The sequence below is a fragment of the Artemia franciscana genome, unplaced genomic scaffold (genome assembly GCF_032884065.1).
Source record: "Artemia franciscana unplaced genomic scaffold, ASM3288406v1 PGA_scaffold_89, whole genome shotgun sequence".
Taxonomy (NCBI): Eukaryota; Metazoa; Arthropoda; class Branchiopoda; order Anostraca; family Artemiidae; genus Artemia; species Artemia franciscana.
The window spans coordinates 335,281-354,640 of NW_027062717.1; the positions used below are offsets into that span (position 1 = coordinate 335,281).

General features: G+C 35.8%; 1 protein-coding gene across 1 annotated transcript; it reads right to left on the bottom strand.

The window, feature by feature from the left end:
- Positions 1 to 679: 679 nt before the first annotated feature.
- On the bottom strand, positions 680 to 1,759 carry LOC136042230 (zinc finger protein 708-like). Its single transcript, XM_065727168.1, has one exon. The coding sequence runs from the start codon at positions 1,757 to 1,759 to the stop codon at positions 680 to 682; it is 1,080 nt and encodes a 359-aa protein (XP_065583240.1).
- Positions 1,760 to 19,360: the final 17,601 nt, after the last annotated feature.

The following is a 19,360-nucleotide window of genomic DNA, read 5'->3' on the forward strand; positions in this document are numbered from 1 at the left end:
GAAGATATTTCATCAGGCACTTGAAACCAAAAGGCAAAATCGGCCCTAAGAAACAACAAAATAGGCACTTGCTCTGCTACTGTAGTTTTACCACTTTAAGAATTCTCGGATAAAGATCAAACCTTATTTGTCAAAGAATCAGAAAAACCAGAGAATTTTCATTGATATATAAAACAAAGCGTTGGTTCAGATCTGAAAATTAGCTTGCATGGAATAGCTTTAATCATTCAACGTCTATCTAAACTTATCTCTACAAATCACAATTCCATCCAAAGTATTAAATATCAGACTTCTTCCTAGAATGGGTTATTAGGTAATATTCCAGGCTCCACTTAACTGAAAATGCTCTCTTGCATGAATTACATTTGAAGGGTTACTCACCATTATGTCCTCTTTGATGCTCTTTCAAATAGCTAGGCGAAGGAAAGCATTTTTTACATATCTCACATTTAAAAGGCTTCTCACCCGTGTGCGCAATTTGATGCCTGTTCAAATGGCTCGATCTAGAAAAGCATTTTTTACATATCTCACATTTAAAGCACTTCTCACCTGTGTGCACAATTTGATGCCTGTTCAATTCCCTTGATGAAGAAAAGCATTTCTTACATAGATCACACTCACATGGCTTCTCACCTGTATGCCGTCTTAGATGGTCTTTCAAATTGCCTGACGAAGAAAATCATTTCTTACATATCTCACATTTAAAAGGCGTCTCACCTGTGTGCATAATTTGATGCTGTTTCAAACTTCTTGACGAAGTAAAGTATTTTCTAGATATCTCACATTTAAAAGGCTTCTTACCGGTGTGCACAACTTGATGGCTATTCAAATGGCTTGATGTGTAAAAGCATTTCTTACATATATCACACTCAAATGGCCTCTCACCTGTATGCCGTAATTGATGGTCTTTCAAATAGCTTGACAAAGAAAAGCATTTTTTACATATCTCATATTTACAAGGCTTCTCACCTGTGTGCACAATTTGATGCTGTTTCAAATTACTTGACGAAGTAAAGTATTTTCTACATATCTCACATTTAAAAGGCTTCTCACCTGTGTGCACAATTTGATGCTGTTTCAAATTACTTGACGAAGTAAAGTATTTTCTACATATCTCACATTTAAAAGGCTTCTCACCGGTGTGCACAACTTGATGCCTATTCAAATGGCTTGATGTGTAAAAGAATTTCTCACATATATCACACTCAAATGGCCTCTCACCTGTATGCCGTAATTGATGGTCTTTCAAATAGCTTGACGAAGAAAAGTATTTTTTACATATTTCACATTTAAAAGGCTTCTCACCTGTGTGCACAATTTGATGCCTGTTCAGATCACTTGAAGTAGAAAAGCATTTCCTACATATATCACAGTCAAATGGCCTCTCACTATTATGCACTCTTCGAAGCTGTTTCAAATTGCTTGACGAAGAAAAGCCTTTCTTACATATGTCACACTTAATTTGCTTTTCACCTGTATGCAGGATTTGATGCATATTCGAATCACTTAGCTTAGAAAAACATTTCTTACATGAACTACATTTATGTATTTTATTTTCAGTGTGTATATTTTTACGCTTCTTTAATTTTCTTTGCTTTTTATTGTTCAACCAACAATCCAAGAATTTTTTTTGAATGTCTAAATCTTTTTCATCAGATTTCGATTTAGATGAATTTGTGTAACCACTTGTAGACTGATTCTGTGAAAAGACTAAGGGTTCATTTTCCTGCAGGTCAAGTTCAGACATCCATGGCAACATCTCATATCACCAATAGATTCTTTTAAACAAATGGCACATCTCCTTGTCCCTCCCATTTGGTGTTCCATGAAATGAACAACAAAATTGCTGTAATCACGTTCTACTGTAGGACAGAGAACACACTCTATTGGTGTAAGCTCTTCACAGCCAGTATCAACGTGAAGATCTAGTTAGATTTCTCTGCTTTTCCACAGGAGCCGCACCGCCAGATTCCAATTGTTAATTCTTCAATAGCCTTCTCTGTCAGTTTTTTCACCATAACAATCGGTTTCGGGCCTAACAGTATTGCCTGACTCAAATCGTCAGACCAGCACACAGAAGAATGCATCTTCCCTGTAGTAAAGAAAAAATCAATTAAATTTCTTTACTGAAATTAATAAAAAAAAAAAAACAGAGTAATTGGCATTATAAAAATTAGGGCCCGACCGACATATCGGTCGGCCAGTATTATCAGACCGATATCGGGAGGTCAGTGTCATTATCTGATATAAATATCGGGAAATAAATATCGAGTACATGTCAATTCTTTTCTTGTCTTTATAGGCGACTTACTTACTCCTGATGCAGCAATGTTCAAAATGTAGGATGAGTTCAAAAACGCACAACTTCTACAAAAACAACTATAGAGAATAAAATAAACCATACATTTCTGAATAATGAATGTCCACTTGTGTAGGTGAAAAATATAAATTTCAATCGATTAAAACTATGGTATCTAGTCTGGGGCACAGCTAAAGGGGAGAGGTTCCAAGGTGTCAGCACCATGTGCCGACATCTTGGAAAATTTACCCATTTGCCTTGTATCCGCATTGGCTGGCATACTGGACGATTCTGTGGACACATTCTTAAAATCTCCCCTCTAAACTTAAAACCCTAGTCACATCCCTGAATTCAAACGAAGGAGAGTAGGTGCATGAGATTTGATTGACTGCCTGTTTGATAACATGCCAGCAACTTCAACAAGGTAGGAAGAAGAGTCAACAGATAATATTGATCAGCAGCTGGGAAGGTACATGAGTAATGCTTTCACTGACAAGAACAAAACTGTCTGTTAGAGCGTTGGCGAAAAACCAGTAATCATTTCAAAAGACTTGAAAAACTTGCTCCGAAGTATCTCTGCCTTTCTGCTCTCTTCCGACCCAAGCAAAAGAGTGGGTGAGTCGAATCCTGGCATAGCCGTTCATGGCATGTTACAAAACTTTTTTCTTGCGGCCATGCCAATTTGATTAAAAAAGACACAAATATCGAATCCGGGCACGTCTTAGACCTGACATCACCAAACTTGTTTGGCTTCAGAAACTAATAGGAAGGTGATGGGATAATCAGAAAATACGTCACAAGACTTGTTTTAGCTTTGGTCTCTTGTTTTAGCTTTTGGCATGGATATAAAGGCGTATCTATCAAATATACGGGTAGTAGGTACTTCGAATAGAAGATGGCGTATGAGAGATGAATCTCTGATGTTTAAGTGGTATTTTGAAGTCTAATAATAATGTGTCAAACCTTTAACAGGTCTCGATAAACAGTTGCAGGTACTGGAGATTACCCCAAATACCGGGTTTTAATATATGTCCTTCGCAGTGGAAATCAATGGACGGTAGATCTAATATATGAAAATTCGGATGGGGGATATTTTTACTTACTGTCCTTTTTATCAATAAAATACCAAAACAGGTTATGACTTCATAAAATTACTTGCAAAAGGCTTAATCTAGAGGGTGGGTTAAACTGTAGTTCTTATTTGGAAATTTGAATAAACTATTAATTGGAGAATTTGATTATAGCCTTAGGATTTCGGAAGGAGTTTAGAAATGTATTTTCAAGAATTTGTAAATTATCAATCTTTATGATAATTAAATTTAAAAAGTTTCAATTTTTGTCTATTAAAAGTAAGAAATAATATTAAAACTTTAAGAGAACAGATATTATTCCGTATATATGCCGCCTCCTTTTCAATACATCTCTCTTCATGCTCAAGTTTTAAACACTTTAAAAAAAGTCTCTCTTTAAGAATTTTGAATGAAGGTCTAACTTTAGTTTAAAGAGTGGGGTATCGAGGAGGAGGCAGCCCACATATAAACTTCTCAGGTTTTAGCGCTTCTCCTCACTTTCAGCTGAAAAAATAGTTTTTCTTAAAATTTAACTTCTGATTTTTTCGAATAGTATTCCGATAAATACCTCCTCATTCATGGTAATTACCCTAAGGAAGTTCCCCCACATAAAATTCTTCACCCATGAACTTGCCATCGTAAAAGTGTGTCATTGCTACAAATACCCCCCCCCCCCAAAAAAAAAAGTTCACTATTTTGGATAAAAAATTCTTTTAACTTATTCTTCATATTCTTACTAAAAAAAGATACTAATTTTTACTTTATTTCTGATCGTTTATTAGTTCATTCCGAAAATTACTTGTATGTTGAAAACTTTTCCAAGATCCCTCCCCTCCATCGAGAAGTTTCTCGTAGATAATTCTAATAGATAGTTCTTCATGGATTATTTATCATGAGTTGAATGAGCAAATTTGTATTTGAATTCAGCCAAATTTCCCCCGTGTAAAATTTCTGATGAAAAGTCTACCCCCCCCCCCCCAAAAAAAAAAAACTTCCCTTTCAAATGGAAAATCATCCCTGTAGAAAATAGCTCTTTTCCTAAGAATATACCACACTTTCAAAGAATCTGTCACAGTCTTTCCTCTCCGACAAATACACCCCCCCAAAAAAAAAAACGTGCAAAATACGCCTTGTTGAAAATAATCACCGGCGAATCTCCCCCGGGACACAGGGAAACAACTACAACGGGGACACCGGGGGGCACAGGGGGATATATAAATGACGACGGGGACACAGGGAATGTTCGATTAACAATCACCGTCAACAAAGCTCAAGGGCAATCATTAGAATAATGAGGTATAGATTTGAATACAGATTTTTTTCCAATGGACAATTATATGTTGCATGTTCAAGAGTCGGTAAACCTGACAATCTATTTATATGCACAGACAATGGGACAGCCAAGTATGTTGTATATTCGCAAGATATACGTAGTTAAATATATATATATATATATATATATATATATATATATATATATATATATATATATATATATATATATATATATATATATACATTCACAGGTGGGACACAGGGACATAACTACAATGGCGCGTAACTAATATGGCGCGTAACGACTTGCGCACGCGGGGGGGGGGGGGTTTGGAGGGCGCGAAGTGCCCCCACCAACTAGGTGTTGGGGGTACCGGGACACAGGGAACATAAATGACGACCAGGACACTCAAAGAGAAATTACAGACCGGGACACCGGAACACAAATGAAGACCGGGACAAAAATGACGACCGGGACACCGGGGATATATAAATGACGACGGGGACACAGGGAATGTTCGATTAACAATCACCATCAACAAAGCTCAAGGGCAATCATTAGAATAATGAGGTATAGATTTGAATACAGATTGTTTTCCCATGGACAATTATATGTTGCATGTTCAAGAGTCGGTAAACCTGACAATCTATTTATATGCACAGACAATGGGACAGCCAAGAATGTTGTATATTCGCAAGATATACGTAGTTAAAAATATAAATATATATATCTATTTATATTCACAGGTGGGACACAGGGACACAACTACAATGGCGCGTAACTAATATGGCGCGTAACGACTTGCGCACGCGGGGGGGGGGGGGGGGTTGTTTCGGAGGGCGCGAAGTGCCCCCACCAACTAAGTGTTGGGGGGTACCGGGACACAGGGAACATAAATAACGACCAGGACACTCAAAGAGAAATTACAGACCGGGACACCGGAACACAAATGAAGAACGGGACAAAAATGACGACCGGGACACTGGGAGGATCAGGCCCTATGAACGGCCCTAGAAATTTCTGGTTGGTAGTGGACCATTGATTGATTGTGATAAAATTACGTAAAAAAGCCAAAAAAAAAAATGCACGGATGGCTCGTAACCAGCCATCCTTCTCATTTAAAATATATACATATATATATATATATATATATATATATATATATATATATATATATATATATATATATTTTATTCTTTACATAGAAGGCTGGGAGTTCGGATTGGGTTCTTGGATGATGAATGACGGGAAACTCCCTTTAACAGGGAAATTGAAAAATTCTGAACCTACAATGTAAATTTTATGCTTTTAACCATTCCCTTCCTAATACATTGAACTGTGTGCACCTATGAGGTAAACACTATCAGGTAAAAAAAAAAAAAAAAAAAAAAAAGCTGTTGCTACTTGCTCATATCATAAAATAGCTACTTCTAAAGAAAAATGTAAAATTATTTAAATAAGCGTACCTCGTCAATCGAGCAGTTGCTTACATGAGACGTCATTTCGAGGAGGAACGATAATTTCGGCAGGACAAAAGACATGTGAATCACAGGAAATATGTAGAAGTATAGCAGATCTACAAATATCCTAAGATTTAGGAGAGGGGCTAAGGTCTAAAGCCTAATACCCCTCCTCCCCCGCCGCAAAAGAGCCCGTGGTCCTAACTTGCAGTCAAAGGGAATGCATTTATGTATTCTGCTCGTTTGCAGACGCCGCATTTCAAGAAGCGTAACTGTTTACCTCTTTAAATTTGGTCGATTTTTTGGGAGTCTGCAATTGATTGACAAATTTCTTAATCAAGACAATCCAATCCTTGCATATGTGAATACAAATGACAACTTACCAGATTTTTTTTTTTGGGGGGGGGAGGGTAGCTATTCGGGATATTATTACAAGCCAACTTAATTAAAATTAGAATTGAATTCGTTAGTCAATTTTTTCTGTATGTGTATGTTCTCATTCATGTTTTTTTTTAATTTGCCTCTAGCATTCTCAATACCTTTTTCTTTACTTTAGGCTTTGACACACCGTCTCCTGTTGATTCAATGGGTTCAGATTTGGATCGACTGAGTTTGGACTCTGGCTCCCCAACGCCACCTTCATCCACCGTTTCTAGCGCTATGGATATTTCAAAAGGGCTCCGTTTACCCCTATTTACTCGGCTTAGTGATGGTCCCTGCTAAGCTTATTCGGTCATCTTAATTTTCGGGGGTTTGGCCTTTCTTCAAAACGTGCCTTCATGTAAAAATTGTAGAAAATTAATTTATTATTTGATACTAGTGTTCTATTTGTATCTGACTAATGTGCAGCACTTTCATCAAACATTGGCCAATATTGTCCCAGTATTGATAAGCCTTGGGTTAAAAGAATTGACAGAGCTTAATTGGACGAAGTTCTTTCGCAACGTTTGCTGTCTCTTCTTCAAATTGTTTATACAACCTGACAGCACTGGTTATTTTATGTGAAGTTCATCATTTTTAGTTTAATTTTAAAGTGACTAATGCCGGCAGTTATGTATCCTGCTTGTGTTTTTACCACAGTATTTAGGTAGTTTAGGTCTTCGAAAATTGTGGGATTTTGGGCATTTTAATTTTTTAGGCAAATAGGATTCAATTAGTTCTTTTGTAGTAAACACTTTCGGAAAGAGCACTATATTCTAGTTGCGAAAACAATACACATTGATTTATATATCATTGAGCCTTAAAGTCTAGAATAGGATTGTACTTTAAGTTGAGCTGGAGGACACCAACCCCACATAATTCTACTTTTGTATATTTCTTAGAACTAAAAATCTTATAAAGTACAATTTCAACCACTTAGGAAATTTTCTTGTCGAGCCATCTTTAAAATGTTAGACCAAATAATTTTTACTTTCTAGATTCGGTGGTTGGGCCCTCTTTTCTAATGCTCGGCCGCTTCGAGTACCGTTGAATTCGTTAAAAATGGCTGGTTTTTTTACTAGTTGGATTCGACAGTTGTTCTTTAGCACTTGCCTCCAAGGGTGTATCCGGTTTTTTTGTTGGGGTGGGGGTACAAGGAAACTTTAACAAACGCATCAAAAATTATTTTACGTTTTTATGAGTAGGACAAAAATTCGGGGGTGGGGTCAAACTCGGCACTCTCCTCCATGGATACGCTCTTGCTCGTTTCTAGCACTAATTTTTGGTCAGCCATCTTCCAGTACCGTTGAAAAATGACATACTAAGAATCTAATTTATAAAGTAGATATCACTGACTTTTCCCACCTTCTGGATATATTTATTTCTTGTAAGCACAAGCTAAATATATCTTGAAACGTAAATTAAAGCGTTTTTAAAGCATCATTTTTTTTTACACGGCACTTTTTTGTATTCATTCTGTATTTGAGTTGTCGTTCTATTTGGAACATATCATTGGTTCTCCCTTTCCCATCTTTTTGCCTTCTTTATTATATCTATTTTGCTAATGAAGGTTCTATACAGTTTGTACACACATGTATAAACTTGGGAGGGGGACATTTGAAAAATAGGTGAATTAGATGGAACATATTTGGGACAGAGGCATATTTCTGATTTTTTGAGCCCAGGCCTTAAACTTGCTCATTCTTACGAGCCTCAGCCGATTCTAAACTATTATAATCCCAAACTGTGAAAATAATTTTCCTTTTTTTCAGTTTTAGATGTAAAACATTATGAAACTTTATAACAATATACCCTCCAAAGTACCCTTTTTCCCGATTGTGAAGCAGCGTAAAGGATTGTGTGCCATCTACGGTTCGCGCTCCATGGGCAAAAAGTTTCAGCTGCCCCTCTCCCTGGTGTCCCCTTTTTGAGGTAAATTTTTACTTCTTTCTAATTTTCTTGCAAAATACCCTTGTTCTGTCTTTCTGCGGTAAAGATGAAATGTTGTCTTACTTTTTTCAAAGACGTTTCAGTTGTCAAATGGATTTTCGGACTGCTGGATTAGTTACGGATCAATTGTCCCCATTTGTTATCCAACGTGGTAGAAAACACCATGATTAATGTACATTTAAAAGGGTTTTCGTAATAGTTGTTGGGTGAAAGTTTCGTCTTGCAAGAAAATCTAGCCGTACTGGTTTATGCAGAGGGGCTTAAAGTGAGAGTGGTTAGGCGCGATAGAATATCTTTGGTAAAAAGTGAACTTAATTCCCTTTTTTTCTATCGATTCTTTTATTTCCGATTTTCTTTTTTAATGCAGACTTCTAGATTTCATTCTAGAATCAGAACAGTCCAAATCAGAACTGAAATTTCGGGTAGTGATTATTTTGTGCCATAGGCCTTTTTTCACCAGCCTCAGTTGAATACTTTTTAAATCTTTTTATTTGGGGTGGGGGAGAATCTTAAGGGTGTTCTAGGAATGGCTCATGTTTATAAGCCCCTTAATTCACTTTTCTTTGGGTAGTTAATCTTTAAGAACTCATTAACCACGTTTAGTGGACATTTCAATTGAAAAAAGTTAAATGTATGCATATTCGTTTTATTAAACATTCGGGCATTTTTTTTTCTGTCAAAAGGTATTAACACAGCCATCTTCGTACCATATATCAATGTCATCCGTTTAAGTTCATAACTTCATTATCTTGTTTTGTGAACAAAACATTATTTCTCATAAACTATAAGTATTTATTTGCTATTCAGTTTCGTAATAATTAAGTTATAAAAATATTATCAAAGATTGTATTTTCCTATACCACCTATTCAGTGCTGATATATTCCGATATAAGTACTTGTTTTATTTAAGATATGTTGTATTTACTCGTTATATAATCTAGAATGCAGCTGAGAAAACGTAGTATTATTTTGTGGAAAACGAGCGATAAGTCATACTTTAATTAAAATTCGTCATTTTTAAGAGCTTAGTCTTAGATACGTGATTTACATAATTGAAACGGATCTGCTCTATTAGGGGGGGGGGGGTTAATTCCGAAAAATTAGAAAACATGACGTATTTTTAACTTACAAAGGAGTGGTCGGATTTTCATGAAACTTCATATTTAGAAGGACCTCGTAACTCAGATCTCTTATTTTAAATCTCAACCGGATCCAGCGTCATTAGGGGGGGGGGGGCGGAAATCTTAGAAAATTCTTAAAGCTGAGAGATCAGGATGAAACTGGATGGGAAGAATAAAAACCTGTCTAAGACACGAGACTGACATAACCGTCTTAATCATATAATCTTAATGAAATTTGATATTTAAAAGGATCTTGTGCTTCAATGCTCTAATTTTAAATTCCGACCAGATCCTGTGACATTGGGGGGAGTTGAAACCGGAATTCTTGGAAAACGTGAAAATTGGGGTATTTTTATCTTACGAATAGAAGATCGGATCTTAATGAAATTTGATTTTTAGAAGGAATTCATGTCTCAGAGCTCTTATTTCAAATCCCGACCATATCTTTTGACATTGGGAGGAGTTGGAGGGGGAAATCTTGGAAAAAAACTTGGAGTGGAGGAATCGGGATGAAGCTTGGTGGATAGAATAAACAAATGTCCTTAATACGTGATTGACAGAATCGTACTGAATTCGCTCTCTTTGGGGGAGTTGGGGGGAAGGGTTCCGTGATTTGGCGAGTTTGGTGCTTCTGGACGCGCTAGGACGATGAAAATTGGCAGGCGTGTCAGGGAGCTGCACAATTTGACTTGATAAAGTCGTTTTCCCAGATTTGACCATTTGGGGGGGGGGCTAAAGGTTGGGGTAAAATTAGAAAAAATTAGGTATTTATAACTTACGAGTGGGTGATCGGATCTTAATGAATTTTGATATTTAGAAGGACATCGTGACTCAGAGCTCTTATTTTAAATCTTGACCGGCATTAAGCCTCTTATTTTTCTTTTTAAATCAATCTATGGATTCATAGAATTTTGTTAGAGCTCATACCATATGATCTCTTGGCTCTTAGCTCTTCTCGCCTCGTCACAAGTGCCATATGAGCTCTTATCTCTTGTTCTATTATATTTTTAAATGTTTGTGCCTTCCTTCTAGGTCTTGAAAATTGTTTATAAACAAACAAAATCGTCATCTAGCCTAATAATCTAAATTTATAAGTATTTGTCTTTTAATATGTTTTAGTGAGAACTATTAGATGGGACTGTGGGCGATTAATTGCATACATAGATTATTTAAAAATGGAAAAATGCATTTGCATCCATGTTTATTTTTCAGAATTATGTAAAAAAAAAACAAAAAAAAAAACTGTACAACAGTGAATGAAGTGGAGATATGGGTTCTTCCCCTTGCGAAATGTGTTAACTAGGTTTTTCCCTTGAGATAATAACTTTCAGTTAAAAAGGTTTTTTTGTTTTTTAATTAACTAAGGCTAAGAGCAATAAGATGAAAATTTATGAAGTATATGAATACACAGGTTATCAAAAGGAGATATCGGCAATGTCATAGCAACGGCTAATTGAATTGAGTTGAAACATACAGGACTTGATAAGACGGCTGTACAACTAAACAAAAGGAGTTATGTTAATAATACTAGAGCTATTTGTACTAGTGCTACTTCTATTACAAGCATAACTAAATGTATGAAGGTGAAATTTGCAGGGAATTTTGAGAAAATACATCTAAAATGCTTTCACTTTGTTAACTTTAATAAATCAAAAATGTCAAGAGTTGCATATATTATATATTATTATATATAAGTTCGGGGCGGGTAAAAAATAAATAAATAAATGACGAAGGGGACACAGGAATGTTCAATTAGCAATCACCATCAACAAAGTTCAAGGCCAATCATTAGAATAATGAGTCGTTAGGCGCCATATTAGTTACGCACCATTGTAGTTGTGTCCCTGTGTCCCACCTGTGAATATAGATAGGTATATATATATTTTTTAACTACGTAAAACTTGCGAATGTACAACATTCTTGGCTGTCCCATTGTCTGTGCCTATATATCCCCCTGTGCCCCTTGGCGTCCCCGTTGTTGTTGTTTCTCTGTGTCCCGGTCGTCATTTGTGTCACGGTGTCCCAGTCTGTAATTTCTCTTTGAGTGTCGCGGTCGTCATTTATATTCCCTGTGTCCCGGTGTCCCGGTGGTCATTTTTGTCCCGGTCGTCATTTGTGTTCCGGTGTCCCGGTCTGTAATTTCTCTTTGAGTGTCCTGGTCGTCATTTATATCCCCTGTGTCCCGGTCGTCATTTGTGTCCCGGTGCCTTGTTGATGGTGATAGCTAATCGAACATTCCTTGTGTCCCCGTCACTTCCTCTTTGAGTGTCCCGGTTGTCATTTATATTGCCTATGTCCCGGTGTCCCAGTCATCATTTGTGTCCCGATGTCCCGGTCTGTAATTTCGTTCGTCGACAAACATGACGTCAGTCGACACAAAAACATGACGTCACTCGACAGACACACAGACAACTTATTTATATATATATATATATATATATATATATATATATATAATATATATATATATATATATATATATATATATATATATATATACATATATATATATATATATATATATATATATATATATATATATATATATATATATATATATATATATATATATATATATATATATATACATATATATATATATATAATATATATATATATATATATATATATATATATAATATATATATATATATATATATATATATCGTCAATTGTGTCCCGGTGTCCCAGTCTGTAATTTCTCTTTGAGTGTCGCGGTCGTCATTTATATTCCCTGTGTCCCGGTGTCCCGGTCGTCATTTTTGTCCGGGTCGTCATTTGTTATCCGGTGTCCCGGTCTGTAATTTCTCTTTGAGTGTCCTGGTCGTCATTTATATTCCCTGTGTCCCGGTCGTCATTTTTGTCCCGGTGCTTTGTTGATGGTGATTGCTAATCGATCATTTCTTGTGTCCCGGTCGCTTTCTCTTTGAGTGTCCCGGTCGTCATTTATATTCCCTACTAGCTGTTGGGGTGGCGCTTAGCGCCACCCCAACACCTAGTTGGTGGGAGCGTTTCACCTCCCCCCCAAGCCCCCCCGCGCGCTTAAGTCGTTACGCGCCATATTGGTTACGCGCCATTGTTGTTGTGTCCCTGTGTCCCACCTGTGAATATAGATATATATATATATATATATATATATATATATATATATATATATATATATATATATATATATATATTTAACTACGTAAAACTTGCGAATATACAACATTCTTGGCTGTCCCATTGTCTGTGCATATAAATAGATTTATAATAACATTCTTGGCTGTCCCATTGTCTGTGCATATAAATAGATTTATAATAAAGGACTAGAACACTGGTGGATCCAGGGGGCGGGACCCTTAACCCCCCGAGATTTCTCCCGTGCCCCCTTTTCTCTGTTTGTTTCTTTTTTCACTCTTTTTCTTAATAAATTTGTCAATATCGTCAATTATTGGCACCTTTGTGACATTCAGCTATCCCTAAGATTTTTCTCCTTGGCGTCCCTGTCACATTGACCCCCCCATGATTTTGTTCTATAATTACATGATTACATGTTTCCGTTAGACTCGCAGAAGCACAATGACGAGTCAGCTTTCCCAATTCTATTTTAACAAGAGCTAAGAGCTCATATGGCACTTGTGACGAAGTTGGAAGAGCCAAGAGCCCATATAGTATGAGCTCTAGCAAAATTCTAAGAATCAATTGATTGATTTAAAAGGAAAATCAGAGGCTTACTGCAAGTCGGGATTTAAAACAAGAGCTCTGAGACACTAGGTCCTTCTAAATATCAAAAATTCATTAAGGTCCAATCACCCACTAGTAAGTTAAAAATATCTCATTTTTTCTAATTTTTCTCTTCTCTTCAGCCCCTCCCCCATGTTGTAGAATCAGGGAACATTCTACAACAAAATCAAGTCAATTTGTGCAGGTCCTTGACATACCAATTTTAATCGTCCTAGCACGTCCAGAAGCACTGAACTCGCTAAATCACTGCAACCCCCTAACTCCCCCAAAGAGAGCTGATCCATTCCGGTTACATCAATCACGCATCTACGACATTTACTTATTCTACCCACCAAGTTACATTCCGATCCCTCCACTCTAAGGGTTTTCCAAGATTTTAGGCTTTCCCCTCCAGCTCCCTCTAATGTTACTGGATCCGGTCGGGATGTAAAATAAGAGCTCTGAGACACGATATCCTTCTAAAACTCAAATTTCATTAAGATCGGATTACCCATTATTAAGTTAAAACTACCTCATTTTTTCTAATTTTTCCAAATTAAAAAACCCCAGGTCCCTCAAAGAGAACGAATCTGTTCCGATTATGTCAATCACTTGTATCCATAACTTGTGCTTATTCTTCCCATCAAGTTTTATCCCGATCTCTCCACTCTGTGTTTTTCAATGTTTCTGTTTGACAATATTTCCGACCCTGTATGTCCCCAAATCCGACTCGAATTGAAAATGGAGCATTTGAGACATAAGATTCTTCTACATATAATATGAAAAAAACTTTGTTTTCTTAAAGGGTTAAAGAGGCTGCGTCCCAAAGTCGAACCTTAAAACGTACAGGAATTAGGAGAGGCAGTTGGGGGGCTGCCGCCCCCCAAACCCCCCGCTTTTAAAGACTCTTTTGTACAGGTTTTTTGTTGTGGGGGGCTGCCGTCGCCCTAACCCCCCGCTCTTGGCTTCGGAAAGGCCCTCTTTTAATTAACAAAAAATTGAAATAAATGAATAATGGAATAACTTCGAAAAATGTTAAACACAAGAGGACAGGAGAACCATTGCGCCGAAACTAGTAATTAGTAACAATGAAGTTGACCACTCGATTTACATTTTAACATAATTATTGAAACTATTTCCCAGACACAGAGCACACAGCATTCCTGCAATTGGGCTTGTTCCAAGATGGGGTGATTCTTATTTGGGTGATTGTGGGTGTTGAAATCTCTAGGGTAAACTATTGGAAACAGAAAGTTTTATGTCTTGTCACCGGGTTGAAATTACGACTTGTAAACGTTTGGAAAAAAAGAAATGAGATTTGTTCTAAAATAGAACTCAGAAAAGCAACATTTATAAGACTTATATTTTTTAATTTGTATACTGTTCGGAGTCTGGAATATTGCATTACTAAAAGTTCTTGTAAGTGTCTATTAGTTACATAAGACAATTAGGCCTACTTCTGAGAAGACTTGTGTTTTCAGTTAATGGGAGGAGGGAGGTGTAGCCCAAAAAGCATTTTTGAGCTGATGATTTGTTAAGTTTCTTCTAATGCATCAAAATAAGGTAGAAATGGAGGTTAAATTCTAGTTATTTGACCTCTTGCTATCACGAAAAGGGTTTAGGTTAGGAAAATGAAACTTTCAGGGATGGGTCTACAGGCTAAACTATATCCTGGGAAGATCTTTCAAAGTACCCACCTCGGTAAAATTTTAGTTAATTGACTTCTTGCTATCTCAGAAAGGGTTTAGGTTAGGAAAATGAAACTTTCAGGGATGAATCTACAGATTAAAGTTTGTCCCGGGAAGGTATTTTGAAGCAACTACCTCCACTCCTTCTCCCTCTAGAGGGGCTTGACCTTTAATGACCTTTAAAAATATGTGCGTCACAAAAGTGAAACCTTGCAAAATAGGTCTTCTGCTTAATTGAAGTACAACAAAATTGTTTTCAGCTTCATAAATTTGCTCAATTCCATTTTACAAGGCTTTAAAGGTATGCAAATATATTTCCTAAATTTTGAAAAAAAAAAACAACATTGATTTGGCTCAAAATTCTATTCAAATAACAGGAATTGCATTTTCAGAACTAAAGGCAGAGAAAACCCAGCTAGTAACTGAATATTAATGTAAAATGTTGTAATGTCAAAATTTCAATAGGTATAGACCTGTCATGTAGGCAAATTTCAGAGCCCTCTTGAGGGAGAAGGAGTAGAGGTAGGGGTAAAATTATAGTTAATTGACTAACAAATACAACGTAGAAACAATAGGGAAAGTTTTTTCAAGACAATGGAAATTATTTATGTAGATATTTCGGCCCTATGTCCAAGGGCCGTCTTCAGCACAATACAATACTATATATATATATAAAAGAACTTACATCAAATTGTGAGAATTAAAACTGAATATAAAAACACTTATTAAAACATTTTTTTTTAAAATATAGCCCTAGCATCCTTACTTCAGCGAAGTTCAACCAGGACTGGCGAAAAGAATGAAATGAAGAAATATAAACTCATTCAAACTAAAGAGAATAAAATGATTAGATGCAATTTCTTAAAGCTAATCTTGCTTGTTTAGCAGCCTGTCTCAAAGGCCTTTTCGTAGTTGGTTCAGTAATATTATAAATTGGTTTAGTAAAATATTTTGTTAGATCATTTTTAATTAAATTTGAGTATAAAGAATTTAGTGAGTATTCCCCCAAGTCCCTGTTCAAAGAAATATTTTTATTTATTTTGAGATTAATTTCAATTGATTCTCGAACCACCTGTTTTATTCCCAAATCATTACTAATGAGTGAAGAGTTTTCAAAAAGTATCATGTGGGACGGATTATTAAATATATGCCAACCTAGAGCAGAATCAAAGGAGTTGTTGGAACCATTTGAAATTAAGGCCTTGTCTATGTCATTTTTATGCTGTTGTAACCTTTTGTCTAGATTCTGATGGGTCCTGCCGACATAGTATTTTCCGCAATCACAGGGTATTTGATAAACCCCTCTTTGGCGAGTAACTGGGGTCTTATCTTTACCCGAATTTAAGAAATTGATGATTTTAAAATTATTAGTAAAAACTACGTACAGATTATTTTTTGTGCAAATATTTTTTAATTTTGTTGTAATCTTTGGGATATACGGAAGATAGACAATATTTGAGGGCTTATCAATAGCCTCACATTGTGAAGTATCTTCTTCGATTTTACAAGAATGTCGTTTTATTCTACGGCTAATTATTTTATTTACAAAAGGAATGGGGTATCCATTACCAAAAAGAATATCTCTGATAAAATTTATTTCTGCATTTATATATGAATGGGAACAAATATTTAGGGCACGATCAATGAGGGAAATTACAACTGCTCTTTTAATTTGTGGGGGGTGATTTGAATTAAAGTGAAGATATCTATTGTTTTGTGTTGGCTTTCGATATATAGTAAAATCCAGTTCATTAGCATTACGAATAATTAATACATCTAAAAACGGTAGTTTATTTTCAATTTCAACTTCAAGGGTGAACTGCAAATTTCGGTCATAAGTGTTAAGATGATCTAAGAAGCCCCGAAGTTCAGCTTCCCCATAATTCCAAAGTGAAATTACGTCATCCATATAACGACCCCAATAGACATGTTTTAGAAAATAAGAATTCAATGCCCAATTCTCAAGATTCTCGACGTAAATATTTGCTAGTAGCCCGGATAAAGGTGCCCCCATGGGTAATCCATTTTTTTGCTGATAAAAAGAATCGCGAAATTGAAAATACATAGAAAACTTAATACAAATTTTAACAAGAGTCATTAAAACTTCACAATCAATTCCTGTCGCTGAAGTCTCGATCAAGTGGTAATTTTCTTCTATTTTGTTTTTTAATAATTCCTCTGAAATAGTTACATCTATATTTGTATACATGGAAACAATGTCGAAACTACTAACTATTGTGTTTTCTGAAATACTTGTGTTGCTAAGTTTTTTAATCAAATCTGCCGAGTTATGAATATAGGAATTTTGAGAATACAATAAAGGTTTGAAAGCTGCACAAAGCCATTTTCCAATATTGGCAGCGGGAGCTTTAGTACAAGCTACAATAGGTCTTAAGGGAATACCCTGTTTATGTATTTTTGGTAAACCGTAGAGTTTAGGACAGAAACTACCACGGGGAAAAAATTTAATGTATAGTTGTGGGGTGATTTTACCATTTTGTTTTAGCTGCTTTAATTCATTTATAATATTATTAGTGAACTGATCAGTAGGATCATGAGTTATTGTTTGATATGTAATTGTGTCATTTAAATGCGAAAAAATTTTGTTGTCATAGTCTGTTGTATTCATGACAACAAGTGAATTGCTTTTGTCTGCTTTAGTTATTATAATAGAAGGATCTTTTCGGAGATTAGATAGTATTTTTATGTCATGCAAATTTTCCGGTGTGGAATTGGTAGGAGGCTTAAACTTTTTTTGGCTATTATAGAGGATATTTATTAGACCAGATCTAACTTCATCCGGGTTAGAGACAGAAGGATAGTGTTTATGCAAAGCGGACTCTAGAGAGGAAACTATATCTGCCACAGGAACCTGTTTCGGTAGAAAAGAAAATTTTGGACCTTTTTCTAGTGTTTCGATTTCCTGGGGTTCCAATGTTTTAGAAGAGAGGTTAACGATAGCAGGCCCAGGAGTGAATCTTGGAGAATAAATACGGTTTCTCATCGAAGATTCATTTCGTAAGCCTTCTAATTTTTTATAGAGGCGTTCCTTGGTCAAACGAAAATCGTGGCTAAACAAATTCCTTTCTAATCTAACAACTTGAGCAAAATCAACGGTGGACAGGTTTTCCAGCAAAAAAGTTTCCAACGATTTTCTCTCTGAAGAAATAATATGTCGTTTCTGTTTTTTGTCCTTAATAATATGGACTAGGGTTTTTAACTGTAGTGTATGGGCAAATTGCGCTTCTTTTCGGGTATTTAAATGTAATTTATATCTTAAAGACTTGGGAATAAGGTTTTCCTTTCTACAGGATTCTAAAAATTTTTGTTGATTGATAATATTAGCATGTTTTTTACCTAGACTAATAAAATAAAAGATATTACTAATAAAAGATTTTATTAGTCTAGGTAAAAAACATGCTAATATTATCAATCAACAAAAATTTTTAGAATCCTGTAGAAAGGAAAACCTTATTCCCAAGTCTTTAAGATATAAATTACATTTAAATACCCGAAAAGAAGCGCAATTTGCCCATACACTACAGTTAAAAACCCTAGTCCATATTATTAAGGACAAAAAACAGAAACGACATATTATTTCTTCAGAGAGAAAATCGTTGGAAACTTTTTTGCTGGAAAACCTGTCCACCGTTGATTTTGCTCAAGTTGTTAGATTAGAAAGGAATTTGTTTAGCCACGATTTTCGTTTGTCCAAGGAACGCCTCTATAAAAAATTAGAAGGCTTACGAAATGAATCTTCGATGAGAAACCGTATTTATTCTCCAAGATTCACTCCTGGGCCTGCTATCGTTAACCTCTCTTCTAAAACATTGGAACCCCAGGAAATCGAAACACTAGAAAAAGGTCCAAAATTTTCTTTTCTACCGAAACAGGTTCCTGTGGCAGATATAGTTTCCTCTCTAGAGTCCGCTTTGCATAAACACTATCCTTCTGTCTCTAACCCGGATGAAGTTAGATCTGGTCTAATAAATATCCTCTATAATAGCCAAAAAAAGTTTAAGCCTCCTACCAATTCCACACCGGAAAATTTGCATGACATAAAAATACTATCTAATCTCCGAAAAGATCCTTCTATTATAATAACTAAAGCAGACAAAAGCAATTCACTTGTTGTCATGAATCAAACAGTTCGTGGTAACGAACTGTAGTAAGGAGCGACCCGGCTCAATAGTAACCAAAACTCTAAAAAATGGAATTTTGATACCAATAGCTATATCAAAAGAATCGCATTTTAATGCTGGTTTTAAATATATAAGTTTCATCAAGTTTAGTCTTACCCATCAAAAGTTACGAGCCTGAGAAAATTTGCGTTATTTTAGAAAATAGGGGGAAACACCCCCTAAAAGTCAT